Source organism: Triturus cristatus, chromosome 12 (genome assembly GCF_964204655.1).
Source record: "Triturus cristatus chromosome 12, aTriCri1.1, whole genome shotgun sequence".
Classification (NCBI taxonomy): domain Eukaryota; kingdom Metazoa; phylum Chordata; class Amphibia; order Caudata; family Salamandridae; genus Triturus; species Triturus cristatus.
The window spans coordinates 41041947-41057063 of record NC_140595.1 but is presented as its reverse complement, the minus strand read 5'-3'; the positions used below and the strand labels follow the sequence as shown (position 1 = coordinate 41057063).

The window sequence follows — 15117 nt, the reverse complement described above, 5'->3', positions numbered from 1 at the left end:
GATGGACAGGGATGACTGTCTCTAGGTCCCACAAGCAGAAACCACAAAAGTCCACTCAGTGGAATTGTAAGGAATTTAAGTGGAGTTTGGTTTGATATACAACGCACAAAGCAGGATGCCTGTTATTTCTCTAAGGTATTGAACCAATCTTGTTGTCACAATATGTTTGGACACAAAGTAAGCCACAGCCTTGGAAAAACTGTTCACTCTATCAAACAGAAAATGCTCTAGCCAGATTCGAGTCCAGAATCACCACTATCGACTGAATCTTCTTTGATAGAACAAGGCGGGTTTGGTGCAAAAGAAAAATCACTGAATCCCGAAACCTGAATAGGGCCCGGGTGCTGAGGCTAAATTGGACTCTGCATCAACTTTAGGCACTGCTCTTACGAGTCAACCACAAAGGTACAGATGGCAATGTTATCTGCGGTCGCAGAACGGCAGCTATTAGAACAGTTTCAGGGTTGGTGAAAGCTCAAGTGGTGGAATGGACATCGGAGCGCAGTGTCTTGTACAGGTAGTACTGGCCTGTCGTAGTAAAACAGAGAACGTACATATGTCCTCCCAGATGGGTACACAGACATAGAAATCTTGAAGGTGCATGGAGTTCAGCTAGACATTGTTCCAGACTGCTACCAGAATCTGCATGAACATCTGCATCCTACACTTCAGGATCAGTTGGCCATATGTACTATAACGTTTTCTGACAGACATAGAATTGGTTAAACACTTTGATATTTTTGGCCCTGTGACTTTTAAAATGATGTCTTTCAAACCTTTAACTATGCAGATGTCTTATTTGGGGCATTGAAGGATTGGACTTCTTAAATGTACTGATATTCTAAGCCATTATCACACACTTTTTGTGCCATCTTGGGCACTATTCTACTGAAAAACATTTATGCTGTATAAGGATGTCCAGGGTCTGGACGGGAGCACTTCCTTACCCAATTGATTCCTCCAGCTGAGAGGTTGCCAGGCCTGAAGCCCTTCCTGCTACTATAGCAAAGAAAGCCCATGCTCTGGAGGTTACTAACAGCCTGGTTCCCTGATAATATTTGCCAGGTCTCAGACCATGTCTCAGATCGTGCTCCAGCGGGGTCTAATCTGTGGCTCATCTATTGGATACCTCATTTTTGTCTCGAGTGGTTCCAGAAAGTAGAGAGCAGGCAGTTAAGCTGTTTCTTTAGAAACCGATTTCTGAGGCACACCTAGACTACCAGCCATACCAAACATCGGCAGATATTATCTAGTGTGCTAGTTCCCCTATTACTTTGAACGCACAGATTTTCTGGGCACCTTGCAGCCAGGCTTTCACCCTAAGATTGGGACAGAGATCACTTTGGAGCCTGCACTGATTCGCCATTCTTCTAGATCTACCGACATCATTGCAAGCCAATGTTTGGCAATCTTAAGCCTTTGCATGTTTGCCATGTCCCAGTCTTTCCTTTTGGAGCAAAGGCAGATTCAGATTGTGTTGCTCTCACCATTTCCTTTCGAGCAAACCTCTTGTGGGATTACATAGGGCTCTTATTATCCCATTTTATTTAATGTCTATATGCAGCATTCCTCCCCATCCCCCTTCCCCTACAGGTGCACATCTCTGTACGCTTCATCACGGGCATGAATATGGAATGCAAGATGGCTTTCCTGGGTCATATTAATAGGAAGGATCTAAAATAACCAAAAAACGATCTTAGAGATATATATGGACGCAAGTTTTTCATTTGCAGTGTAAAAAGAGTATAAAAATAACTTATATTAATAATGTAGAAGCCCACTATATCGAAAAGGTAAAATACAACTCATAAGGTAAGAAGGGACATAATTAAAGAAATCACCCTCACATAGGATTTCTAGTTTGTATTCCTCCTGCGATGAACAAATGCCTCAAAACTCAGCTTGAGTGTGTATTAACGTTCACCACACATGGGTGCATGCTAACTCGTCCCCAAACATAAGCTGCAGAAGATGTTTATATCTGGCCGTGCTTGCATATGGAGCGAAGTAGCGCAATGCAGAATGTCCCCAATGTTGGCAGTCTTGATGTTAACCATCCGCTGAATGTCAAGCAATAGCTTAATGCAGTTCAGCATGTCAGCAATCTTTGACATTGAAGGCGAGGTGCATATTCTCTACCATTTATGGTGGCCTAAAAGGGTGACCCATCTTGTAAGATAGGGGTCCTGGAATAGGTGGACAAGGCTACAGATGGTGGATTCACTTACATTTATTTTAATAGGGAGAAGGAAGGCAAAAACTCCATGGCGCTCAAATGGGTGAATTTGGTTGCAGGCCATATTGCGGTCACAGTAAACATGCATCTTAAAAAGAAGGGGGAAAAAAGACTGACAGACAAACAAATCAGGCACTCCAAGAGAAACTAGAAGTCCAGCCAGAAAGAAAATGATTTCATCACAACTCTTTTTACTATCATAGAAAGCAAGAAAATGAGCAAAACATTGAAATAACTTCTGGCGAACAAAAGAAAGCCCCATACAAAATCTCTAAGAAGGAAAATGAAAAAAAGAGTAGGAGAGCCATGTTTAGACATTCTCCAGGACGAACTACAAAAAAGTATTGAAATCTCCTCACTTGGACTTCATATTGTAAGTTTTAAAATAAAAATTGTTACAAGTCCGTCTTGACAGTAATGGAAGAAAATAAAACCAACAAATGTGCATCTGAGAGGTCCCCAAGCTGGAGAAGCAAGATGCAAGACCATTGCTATTTTGATGGGTAAAGGGAGGACTGGATTCTGTGGCTTTAGGAAATGGATTTATGGAAATTAGAAACTGAAAACCTGGTGACTCCTTGGAGCAGGGAATACACTTATGAAAAGGACCCACATATGCAAGGGAAGAGATGGGTCAGGTACTAGACTTCAGTCTACAAACCAGATTTCAAAGCAACACTTTAATGTTTTCCAAATGTGGGTTAAGGGTCATTAAAAGAGTCTTACGCCCACAACGAACAAAAGTGATAAAAGCTTATATTGTTTGATAACTTTAGTGAGCCAAGATATACGTTCATTCAGTGGAAAGAAGCATAATCCCCACTTCAGAAGGAGATGAGCTATTATGGGGAGTACTTTATATTAGAAAAAGGTCATTGGCAATGAATGAGATGGAAATACAAAAGTGCTGGTGCTCACGAAAGAGTCCGTGTTTGCTACTGAGAAGTGCTGATACCTTCCCGTTAAAAGTACAGGACGGATGCTCAGAAGTGCAGGCAGTCTCCCTTTCAAATTAAAAAAACAAATCCCTGGAAATCAGACGCAAATAAGGACTGCTAGATTGCTTATTTAACTTGGAAATCCATCTAGCTCAGCTTGCCAGCAAATGTGCACCAAGAATCTGGAACTTATTTACTTCCAAAGTACCGCCAGCTCTTCTCCTGCCTTATGCTCCAAAAAGAGCTCACATCTCTGCTGCTCAAGATGCACGGCCGCAGTCCAACATGTACATCCCCACCAAGGAGAACTGGAACTCTGGGATAATGATACTTTAGCTAAACCCCAAATGTAAACGCTTACTGAATCACATTTTTACACTACTTTTCTACATCATCTTACCAGACTCCTGTGAGTCTCCCATATGTAATCTTATACCCAATTAAATGCCATTGTTATTTGTGCTAGTATCTCATTTGCACTGCTCCAGTGCCTGTGCATAATAATCAAACTGCAACAATTATGTATTATTAATTGTGTATTCACCTTTATAAAACAGGAGTTACTGATGATTGATTATGCATTTATGAAGCAAACCATTTGGTGTAATTTGAATGGTCAGTTGTCATTTACTCGCTGCACTTTGTTTTAACTGTTAATCGTTACTAATATTTAAACAATGTTGCTCATAAATTTATCATTGTGGCTCCACTTCCATTTGCATGTGTTCATTTTGTATTTTCTTAAGGATATTCAAGTTTTGCTTTTTTTTTAATTCACTTCTTATGGATACCATCAGCATTTTAATTGTGCTGTTTGATTCATTCTTGTAAGGAAAAGAAACAAAAATTGAAATGAATGAAACCCAACAATTCGACAAAAATCTGTCTTTGCGCAGGATTGTTCACTTCGATTGACTGCGCACGCAGCCCTGACATGAGAAGTACTCAGCACTTTCGGCCAAGCACAGTTGGATGTCATCCTCTATGTGCTTTTGCTTCACAATGCTGCACACTCAGAAGGAGAAAGCAACAGAAGCCGAAGGAAGAGTGATGGAGTTAGGCACTTGTCTCAGAAGGAGCCAGTCCCCATGCCACAGTCGTCCAAAAAAATGATCCCAGAAGGACACGAGAACTGGCAGGCACATAGCTTATGAACAATACACTCACACAGGTAAGCACAGACTGAGTCCCCCCCCCAGACCCCTAAACTCCTACCAAGCAGGGCAGTCACTAACAATCTGGACGCTGGCTGGCACTCAAGGCCATGGAGCAGGCAAGAAGGGTGATTCCAAGTATCTGTTTGATGCATAACATTCAGTTTGTAGCGACTGCCTGAAAGCTGCTTTTATTTACTGTAACACACTTGGGAGGGTCTTGGATGCTCGGAAGCAACCACAAAGTGGCATTTTTATATCCTAAAAGAAGAAATGAATGTACACAAAGCTTGCTTTTTTCTTCAGGATATACAGAAATGTAAGAAACAATGAGTTCGAGCTACTGATAGAGCATTTCCTCTTGTTAAGAGAAAACATTCCTGTGGTACTGTGCAATGGTCAGATGTTCTGAGCTTCATCATGGCGGTCCTCTTCTCCTGACCCTCTGTAAATAAAAAGGCCACAAAGATCGGGCCAGAGGTTCCTCACGATACCACCCTCTTCCCGAACAGCGTTTCGTGAACATTTCTAATTAAACAGTATGGGGAGCAGAGGTACTTTAGGGGCTCAAACAATGACTGTACTTCGGACATCTTCAAGCAAGGGGCGAGGATGTAGCCTAAGGGCTAGGGCGGTCGATCTCTAATCTGGGGAACCGGATTAGAGTCTCGGCAATTACGCTCAACATCCTGTGATTCCGGGCAAATCACCTAATCTCCCCGTCCCCAACATAAAAAAAATGAATGTGCCCATCTGTAACGCAGCTGGTGCTCATGTAAAGCGCTCTGATACCGTCGGGCCAAGTTCGCCCTATATAAAACTACAAGAAAAATAAAAAGCATACCATGGCTAAAGGAAGCCAGCCCATTAGACAGTTTGCGGTACAAATATGAAAATAATCACTCCTTTCAGTTGCTTATTCCTTAAACCCACATATTTCCTATGAGGCACGATGCCATTAATTGGATGATACAAAAAATATGCCAAAGTGAAACACTAAGGAGACTCAGAGTCACAGCAGCAATCATGCCATATGTATTCCTGGCACTGGGCCAATGGAGCCCACATTTAATAACCACTGACCAGGAATCCGGGCTAAAATGGAAATGTGCCGAGGCAAAAGTAGCTTGTTGTGAATGTACAGAGTTAAGAGCAAACAGAAGAAAAAAGGAAATAATTGGGTATTATGCTACCGCTAAAGTAGCGTCATGTGGGAACCTTATGTTGCAGGACACAAATCCGAAGTTTGCGGCTGCCAGCATCGATCAAGCAACTCTGTTGTGTAGCCCCAAGTCCAAAGCGCAGGTGACTAAAAGGTAGTTGTCAAGAGCGGGGCTTGCAGTAAGCATGTGGCTTTCCTCATATTTCTCTGCCCTACAAATGAAGGGAACCATCACATATCACAGGAGGACAAGTATTCATTTCCCCCGAAGGAGAGAGTTTGCATGCATCAAAAAAATGGAGGACCATTTATGAAGCACTGTAAAGATAGTCCAACTAAAAGAAATAGCTGTTAAAGAGGTCTCGCTGTTGAAAGTATCCCACTGCACACAGCGTACAGAGGGAAGCAACAAATGCGTATGTTTTTTCAACTGTCTTACAGCTGCTTTACGATGCGCCTAAATTGTTCTCAGACAAGTTGATGCCGACCATACATCTATTTCAAAATAGCTTTTACCGAAATCATCTGGAATATATGTGCCAGCATTATAATATACCAAAAATAAAGTGTCGGTGTTACTTGTATGTCAAGTGGAGAATTGTAAAAACAAAACCACCAGCTGCTTCATTGCCACCCAGTAGCAAGCTCCCTGGTCACTTGTAAGTCTGCTTTGCTGTCTTCATACATGGGTTTTGGGCTTTTTACTTCTGGCTCACAATTAAGGCATTAAAAACAGCAATTGTGTGAAGGGGGTAGGCTCGGATTCCCTTCCTGGGCTACATGCAAGATCATGGCCCACAGTCTGGAAAGGCATGATACAAAAAATATGGCTGGGCTGCCACAATGGGGCTATCAAGACAGCCTAAGAGGCTTTGACTTGTTGAGGATGCCCTGCAAAAACTCTAGAGAACCGTCATGAAATATTACAATGTTTCCCTACAGAGTCATGCACCACAGTGTTTCTTGATGAGTAATTGAGAACTTGGAATGGAGTTGACCAGAAAAGATGGGGGGTGGGGGGGAAGGGAGGGAATAAAATAATTCAAGAGCATGGCTTTACCAGAGGAACAATCATACAACTTCACTGATGTTTTTCAGCCCTCTGGACCACCAAGTGTTGATGCCAAGTAGATGGTCTTCATAGGTCACCAGCCTCCTCTTGAGCAGTGAAGGCGGTATGGTCTGCTTGTTGGCACTGTTACTTATGAAGGTAAAGCCACGAGGAGGATATTCTATCTAGCGATAGAGGACTTGTTGGCTGGTCACACCCACCACTCCCCAAGCCTTCTCTCCCTTGACCAGCCACCTCTTGGAGGCTCAGGAGGGGAGGCTGGATAAATCTTGTGAGTGCTGGTATTAATTTCCTTCTAGCGTCTACACTGAATATGTAAAGATTCACATACAAATCCACTTACTAGTCAAGGCAGTACATCCACCTCAATGTGGGTATTATCTGTCAAACTAAAGCTGTGAGGCGGGCTGTTTACTTTATGCCTACCTAGGATTACAGGACTCTTCCCTTGAAAGTTTCCACATTACAACTATCCCATCACTTTTTTGTATACTTTACTCTAATGCTCTAAGTGGGATGCCTATGCCCAGAATTGGGTCCCGTGCACACTGAGCCACTGGAACGAAGCTACACATGATGAGCCCCCCAAAAAAGGTAAAATCGGTCTTAGGTTGCATGTGTTCCGCCAGTTTTGGCTGGACTGTTCATACTGGTGAGAAGTCAAGACTGATTTGCATGTGGCTCAGTCCAAACTGACATTACATGGTTTGCAAAATAACAATGGACTGGGATATGGCCCAGAGTAACTACCAATGGTTGGGAGTAATTAAAGTTTTACATCCATCACTTTTCCGCATACTTCATACTTCCTTAAGTAGGACGGGTAGTATGACCAAACGTGGGTCCCGTGTACACTTTGTCACTGGAACCAAGCTGTACCTGGCTGTCGAGTCCAAACTACGGCACAGCCAGGCCTGGGTTGCTTGTGTTCCAGTTCAGGGAGGACCTGGCCTGGCAGTTCTCACTGGACTGCTCCTCTTGGAGCAGGGCCAAGACTGATTTGCATATGGCTGAGTTCAAACTGAAGTGGCATGGGTGTGCAGAATAGCAACAGACTGGGATGAGGCCAAGAGCCATTGCCAGTAGCTGAGATTAATTCATGCATTTCATCCAACACTTTTTCGGATACTCAGAGGAGTAGCTATTTTGGGGAAGTGCTATTCTGGAGTCGCTTTTTCCAATCAGCGTTATTTCAGTAGCTATTTTGTGATTAGCTGGTTTGACTGTGAGCTTGTTTTCAGAGGGCAGTGCATAATTTAAGGCTGTGAGGGTGGGCAAAACAAAGTAAAGTCTCTAGATCAAGCGGAGGTGCCAACCATTAAAGAAACATAAGTGACTCATCAAGTGCTAAGGCCAAGAGTATTTTAAAATAGGTCAAAGGGGGTGTAATTCACTTCTTGGCCATAGCAGACCGAAGCTCTGCAAGGCTTTTGATAAACCAGTCAACTGCAAAATGACAACACGCTGGAAATTAAAGTCTGGGCACCTACAAACTGCACATCAACATTTAGGTGTACTGCACACATCCCCATGAATGAAACTAAAATATTAAATAGTCAGAGTGCAAGAGTTGCTTATGTTAATAAGTTTGTAAAATCATCCTGATCAGATGTAAAATATAGAGCGCTCAACATCGATGTCGGTAACCAGGAAGATTCCATCAAGATGATCTCTAAAGGCAGGCTTAGTTGGGTAAACTACACAAAAAGAACATAAGAAAGGACAATACTACTGCGAAAGAACCACCTGACAAGTGTTTGCCAATAAATAGCGCTCTAAAGAAAGCACAAACTCACAACAAGCAAAACTCATTTCACAACTGGTTATGAAAATGTTATGCATAAAGGTATCTCAAATTCACATAAAAAGAAAAAAATAAGCTACCTGTACTCACCTTCTCCAGCTGGTATCCGGCGGAGGAGACAGGTAAACAGTACCATAGGGGCAGCTATCGACGTGATATGTTGATTTAAGGAAAATGACTGAAGCCTGGAAGATCCTGACGCTCAAACTGACGCAAATTATTTTTACCAATGAACTAATTTTGAAGGACATCAAATGTATCTTTAAAAAGAACATCCTACATCATATTGCTTCTCATAATCATGATTAACAGTTAATTAATTATTTGGGCCATGCATACATTTCTAAATTACAAAATGGTCAGACATTCGCATCAAGGGACATTGTGTAGGGACAGACCAGGACTCCGATTGCTACTCTTATGTAGCCTCTCGAAAACCCTATGGATTGCTTTCACCTCCAGTTATCCCACCAATCATCACCTCCAGTTATTCACCAATCTAAATAGTTAATTTAAAAAGTTGTCGCCCTTCAACTTTTGCTAGTTTTAGTAGGTGGTGCTTTGTTTCTCAAATAAATCCCAGTTCCCCAACATGCTGCAGCATCACATTTTCATTACAGGTTGTTTAAAAATCAAGAGCATTCATTTCCACTTTCTTTCTTCTATGCAACTAGTCTCTGCTGACTGGAGTCCCATTCTCATATGCTCTCACAAAATGGGACACAATGTTGTATTGAGCGGCACTCTGACATCTGCGGGCGAAGTGGGAACAACACTTCTTCAATATCAGGAAAAAGAAGCATATGCAAAACCAAATCTAGTAACTTCTTTAGAGGACAGGAACAAAGAGAATAGATGTACCTTATGCCACAGGCCAATAAATATGGAAAAATTACAACAATGCTCCCCATAATGCCAAGAGTTATCAGTATGATGGCGGCAATGAGCAGAAATATCAAAGACAGATCTAAGGAAAGTAAGAAGTATAATTTGAAGAAAGGCTTTTTATGCTGTATGAAAAATATAATAACGAGTGCCTCAGTTGCAACTGAGGCAATCAAAAATAGCCTTCACAGAAACAAAATATGGGAACACAAGACTGCACAATAGATTCTTGGAAACCTATACATAAATGTAAATTTACAAGTGTAAATTTACTCATAAGCAAATCTACTCCTGCACCTAGGTGCAAATCTATACTTTTAAGCTATTCACCATTCCAGAGTGCAAATTTAGTCCCAAGTGTACAGTAACATGTCTCCACCCCTCCCCCCTGATCTGGGGTGAAGACTTCTAAGACTGAATTTACAACTGCAAACTTTTCACAAATATGTGGAGCTTTCTGCCATCGTGGCAGAGATGTTCCCATACAAACGTATAGGGGAAAGAATTGAAGTTTAACATTCTTATTAAAATTATACAAACATATTTTAAATTAGAATATTTTGCACCATAAAAACCTTTGTGTGTCAAGGTCTGTGCTTTTATGCAATATGTGGAATACAGGAGACAAAAATAAACACCTTTAAAGTATGCTCATTAGTCATACCCTGGCAAAAACATACCTGGTGCTGTACTCTCAAAGATAAGCTGGGAGAGGTGGGAAGCAACACAGAGAGCAGGGGGTGGGAACTTGAGGGGCGGGGTTATCAGGAGAGAATGATCAAGAAATCATATGTACTCTCATGGAATAATGAATGAAAAGTTAAAAAGCAGTTCCCTGAATGAGAGTAGTGGAAGTATACAAGTCATCCGATCAAAAGGATGGCAAAGAAGCTATATTTCAGGGCAGGAACAAACACAGGAAGAGCAGGAAAAGTCACAAAACAAATAAGAGTGACGCTAAAGCCAACCATTGAGAAGCAATGGGGCTCGCACAAAGCTTGCTGGGAGTTTTGGTATGCTCCACAAGAGGTCGATCAACAGACTGCTAGAAGCGGTCTATAGAGAAGTTAAACAGACCTAAAAACACAACAACACTAGGAATTTGAAGTCCATTTCTACAATTAATCCTAAACTTAATATCTCTGGGTTTCATGCCTATCAGGTTAACTACAGGATTATGGATTTCAAACAGTGGAACCGCACCTCTTTCTCAAGAAAAATAAGTAGCCATGTGAACTCGACCTCATCCCACATGCACAGAGCAATAAATCGTTGACAATTAAATGACCTCCACACCAGAAAGTCCAATAAAGACTGTAACAAAGCATGAACTCTCGCTTCTTAGCTTCCCAAAGATGTTCTGGCCAAAAATGAATTTTGGGATCGGAAAAAATTGTCTGACAAGAATGAAACAAATACATACAAGTTAGTTTTAAATTATCAGTTGATTAAAAAAACAAATGTAAAAAAAATCAAAATCACATTATTTCTAAAGCAAATTAAAAACAAGTGGTTAAAAAGCAATTGTCAGGAGCATATAGCATTAAAAGGACAGGAGGTGCTTAGCTGGCATAACCTTTTCAGAACATTTTCTATAAATAGAATATTTTCTGAGTATACTAACTCAATTCTCAAAAGGGAGGTTGGCAAACAACTTCATGTACGTTGACTTTACAGTAGTCTACTTTAGTAACTTGAGTAAACATTGCAACAGCATTTAATAAATGCACCAAATAAGCAGAGCAAGTAGTCCTCAATAAAACTGTCAGGAGTGAGATCAGGAATAGGACAGGATTCGCAAGTCGGATATTACACGGGCGCTTTAACAAAGGCAATGTTTTTAGGCATGAATATACCAGAATCTGAACTAAGCTCTTACTTATAGGCATAGTTAGCCTAGCTAAAATAGTTTACACTTTTGTGATCCCTCTCCTGCCCAGACACGAATCATGTAATACAAGTGTCTCAGAACTGAAACTGTAAAGAAAAGAAATAAACATGATGCTGAAGTACTATTACCAGTCAAAGAGCCATGGAAGGGCCATTCTTTGCTCATAGTGTTCTAATGCAAAGGTTCTTAACCTCTTTGACTTCTGGGGACTCCCACTTAATTACTACAAGAAACCGCGGACCCCCACTGAATAATTATTGGAATTTGGGGACACCCCCCCCCCCACTGAGTCCTTACTGGAAGCCAGGGCCCACGCCCCAAGCATTGTCTATGAGTTGAACCGCAAACAATACACAAATAAATACAGAAAAAAAGCACTCAAATACCGAAATGATCACATTTTATTTAATTTGCAAACCCATAAATAAAAAAGTAATAATAATTTCTATAGAAATTCAATTGATGTCACTCAGTGTCCATTTTGTTTGAGGCACCTGCACTGCTCCCACAAATTGATCTGAGGATACAAGTTTAATTTTTAGCCTCCAAATATCAAATTCCTATACATTTACAGTACGTTTTAAGCTTTTCAATTGTACATTTAGCTTCAATATCTTTAAAAACTTTATTGATCTGTTTATATCAATTAATTTTCTAAGTATTCGTGGATCCCATGAGGAGGCTGTGCGGACCCCCAAAGGCCCCCCAGAACACAAGTTGGGAACCACTGTTCTAATAGAATACTAATAATTTTACCTGCAAAGAACAGAAAAACACATTTGCTTGCCTTTAATTATTAATCTGAAAGAAAACATATATATCAGCTGGAGCTGGGCACATAAAAATGAAGAAGGTGGTCACGTTTAAAATGAGGACCAAAGCTTCAAGCAAACAAGCATTGCCAAAGCCAACAGCTCTGGGTTTACTGTGCTAAAGCATGCAGTGCTGGCACATTAGAGTAAAGTACACAAGACTGAGCGGGCAGAAGGATACACTTAAAAATAAACAGCCAACAGCATTATGGAAGAGAGAAATACTCCATAGGGCTGAGCCAGTACAGGATTGACAGGCTCAAGCCAAAGGCTAAAAAAGGCAAATTCAAAGACCAAAATGTATTTTGTTAGCAAAACAAATGGAAGACAGCTGCACTGTCAACAAACTACATACCTAAAAAGAGCAGTTTTTTTAATACTGTCAGCTGCTATAAAAAGTTTAGAGCTGGTGCACCTGTGTGATAGAAAATAATTAACATTTTTCAGATGTAGCACAGCATCCCATTCTAATATAATCTATTCACACAGGACCAATTATATATCTGAAGTTAGTCTTATGTAAATGGTAATTTGTAAGATTTTCATAATAGCACTCCTTTACAAAAACGAAAAAAGGATATCTGTCGTCCATGCTTATCCACTGACAGTGGGCGTCTGTGGGGTGAGCCAAGGCGGTTTCGATCTCGATACACTCGGTCCACCAGTCCATGATGCCGGGTAGTTCGACTCGTATCCAGTCCGGATGATTGGAAAGGAGTCTAGAGCAGACAAAACATATAAGCAGGACTAAACATATCTCAGCATATGTCAAACCATACAGAAATGCCAACATAACTGACCATCACAGCCATAGTAGCTGTATTTATGGCCAATGGAACATACTTGATGGGGCGGTATTGAGTAAATATGCATACAAGAAATCGCAACTAGTCAACTAATACAATTTTGCCTGTGTCTTAAGACTGTGTGTAACTAAGTAAAGGACAATCAATGGCTAGACCAGTTAATAGTCAGAGCAGGAGCATAACAGTGAGTGGATTCAGAATAAATTGGAAAAACAAACAAGGGTAAATTACTTATGAACCAGAATCAGAATCAGAATATGCTTTATTCGATTTCAGGCAAATAAAATCACAAAAGCAGACATAAACAGATAAACATTTAAGCATACAAAGATTCCATATATTCTATAAGTTCATCCATGTAAAAGAAGAAGAGAAGTGGTCGTAATGTAAGTTATATAGTACAGACAAAACACTCCCTCACATTTTTAATTAATTTCAGCTTCCTAAGGAGGTTGAGCGTTGACACTTTTCCTCACTCTGAGTATGCTTTTTAAAAAACGAACCACAACCCCAATACAGCAATCACTCTCTAAAAGTTGCAGATACAAAAAAGCTGGTCGGCATTGCCTCCATCCCCCCCAACCTTAAAAGAGGCAAAATCCACCTTGATCTCTCACTTCTGTAAAATTTACAGAAAAGAACCGCAGGTATTGTCGATTGTGGTGACAAATCACCGCAAGGACAACAACATAAATCTCTGGACCAATTATTAATTTCTGGATAACTAATTAGTCGGTGGAAAATCCCAAATCTAAAACGAGTTAAAACATATCCACTTAAACTACATAAAAGGTATGGTTGTATATCATATGTTGTTAAAATCAATTGATGCTGTACTACTGTTGGTTTATTTATTTCCAAAGCAAATCTAACTGACTCCAGGTGGCTCATACATATTGTTTTAAACTCCTTCCTAGAGATGGAGTTCATTGTATTGAACGATTTTAGCATAGGCATCTAGGAAACAATGAATATTTTAATGATTAAAACGTGTTTGAAGTTGAATCAAGTTTCTAAAGCACTTTAAAGGAAACCTGGTGGACTGTATAATTCACTTCAGAACAATGGTGGAATACATTTAAACATTAGAAAACACCAAAGCAGAACTACAGCTTAAATTGTTGAAGGTTTGCTATTTCAACAAAAGTTTAAAAAGGAGAAGTTTGCATAAGCTTGGCCAAAACCTGAACCATGAGCATAGTTCTTTATTACCTTTCTTACCCATAAATTGCTCAATAGGCTTAAAATTACTAATTATCCCCAAAAATAAATACCCCTTAAAGCACTCCTGACCGATACTGGCAGTGCTGCTGTTTTTCACCTGCTACTTACTGTCAGCTGACCATCTGCGTAACAAAACATCAGAATGCTGATAGCCGGTGAAAAACAACACAGGCAGTATCAGGCAAGGGTGCTGCGGGAGCCATTTGGAGGTTCATTTAGCAGCCAGAAAGGACGTTGTTAGAAATGGGGGTCTCTAGTTGGCAGAGGGAGGTACCTTTGTTCAAATAGGGACCCTCGCTTCTAGCCAGGGTAAGGGGATACACACTTTAGATAACCTCCGCTCACCCCCTGGGTAGCTTGGGACGAGCAGATAGACTTATCCCAAAGGCAATGTGCAAAGTATTTGTACTCTACACACACAGCAATACAGTGATAACACCACGAATGGACACCACACCCGTTTAGAAAAATAAAGTGTCTTTATCTAAACTCAACAAGACCAAAACGACAAACATCCAACATACAAATATTAAGAATATGAATTTAAAAGGGGTTCAAACAACTTGGTACACAGAAAATTATGGATGTGTGATTTCTCTCAAAGTACCTGTAGTTGCGACACAATTCACAAGGCCAAACAGCCGCAGGGATGAGAAGCGTTGAGAACACAAAGAGATGCATCAGTTCCTAAGACCATGGGGAGGCGATGCAACAGTTCTGCTGCACGCAGAAGTGATGCGTCGTGGTGCGCTAGATGGCACACGACCAAGATGGCCGCACGCCTGTGAGGCTCTGGCAGTTTGGCAGCAACATCCGTCAGAAAATCCTTGTCCTACCGCATGAATCCTGCCTGGACTATCTGCCGAAGGCTCCTTGACATCTCCTGCAACACAGAGATGATTTTTGTGGCTCTGCGACCCAGGTGAGCGGCTCCAGATCGACCTCTGTACATAGAGGGGTGGGCACGGCGACGCTCCTAGAGGCCTGCAGGGCTCCCGCTGCTATGCGAGCCTTGGGGATTCCACGTGGCAGCGGGCCTCTCCTGTGGCGGCGGTCTGCTGGCTTCTCCCGCCCGCCGGTGCTCTGCCTGCCGGCACACCCTACTGCAGTTGCCTGGCACGGACTGCGGCGGA

At 41.3% G+C, this 15117-nt stretch overlaps 1 protein-coding gene across 6 annotated transcripts in view; it reads right to left on the bottom strand.

Moving 5' to 3' along the window:
- The window catches only part of CRTC1 (CREB regulated transcription coactivator 1), a 193820-nt gene that overhangs the window by 74439 nt on the left and 104264 nt on the right, over positions 1-15117 (bottom strand). For 4 of the 6 annotated variants that reach the window (XM_085638788.1, XM_085638787.1, XM_085638792.1 and 1 more), the window contains exons 3-4: positions 12536-12673; positions 8457-8518 (exon numbers count right to left, since the gene is read on the bottom strand). In XM_085638788.1, the coding sequence (XP_085494914.1) occupies positions 8457-8518; positions 12536-12673 (200 nt within the window). Of the gene's footprint in view, positions 1-8446; positions 8519-12535; positions 12674-15117 lie in introns of all 6 variants that reach the window. The other 2 variants (XM_085638789.1, XM_085638791.1) reach the window with 1 other exon arrangement.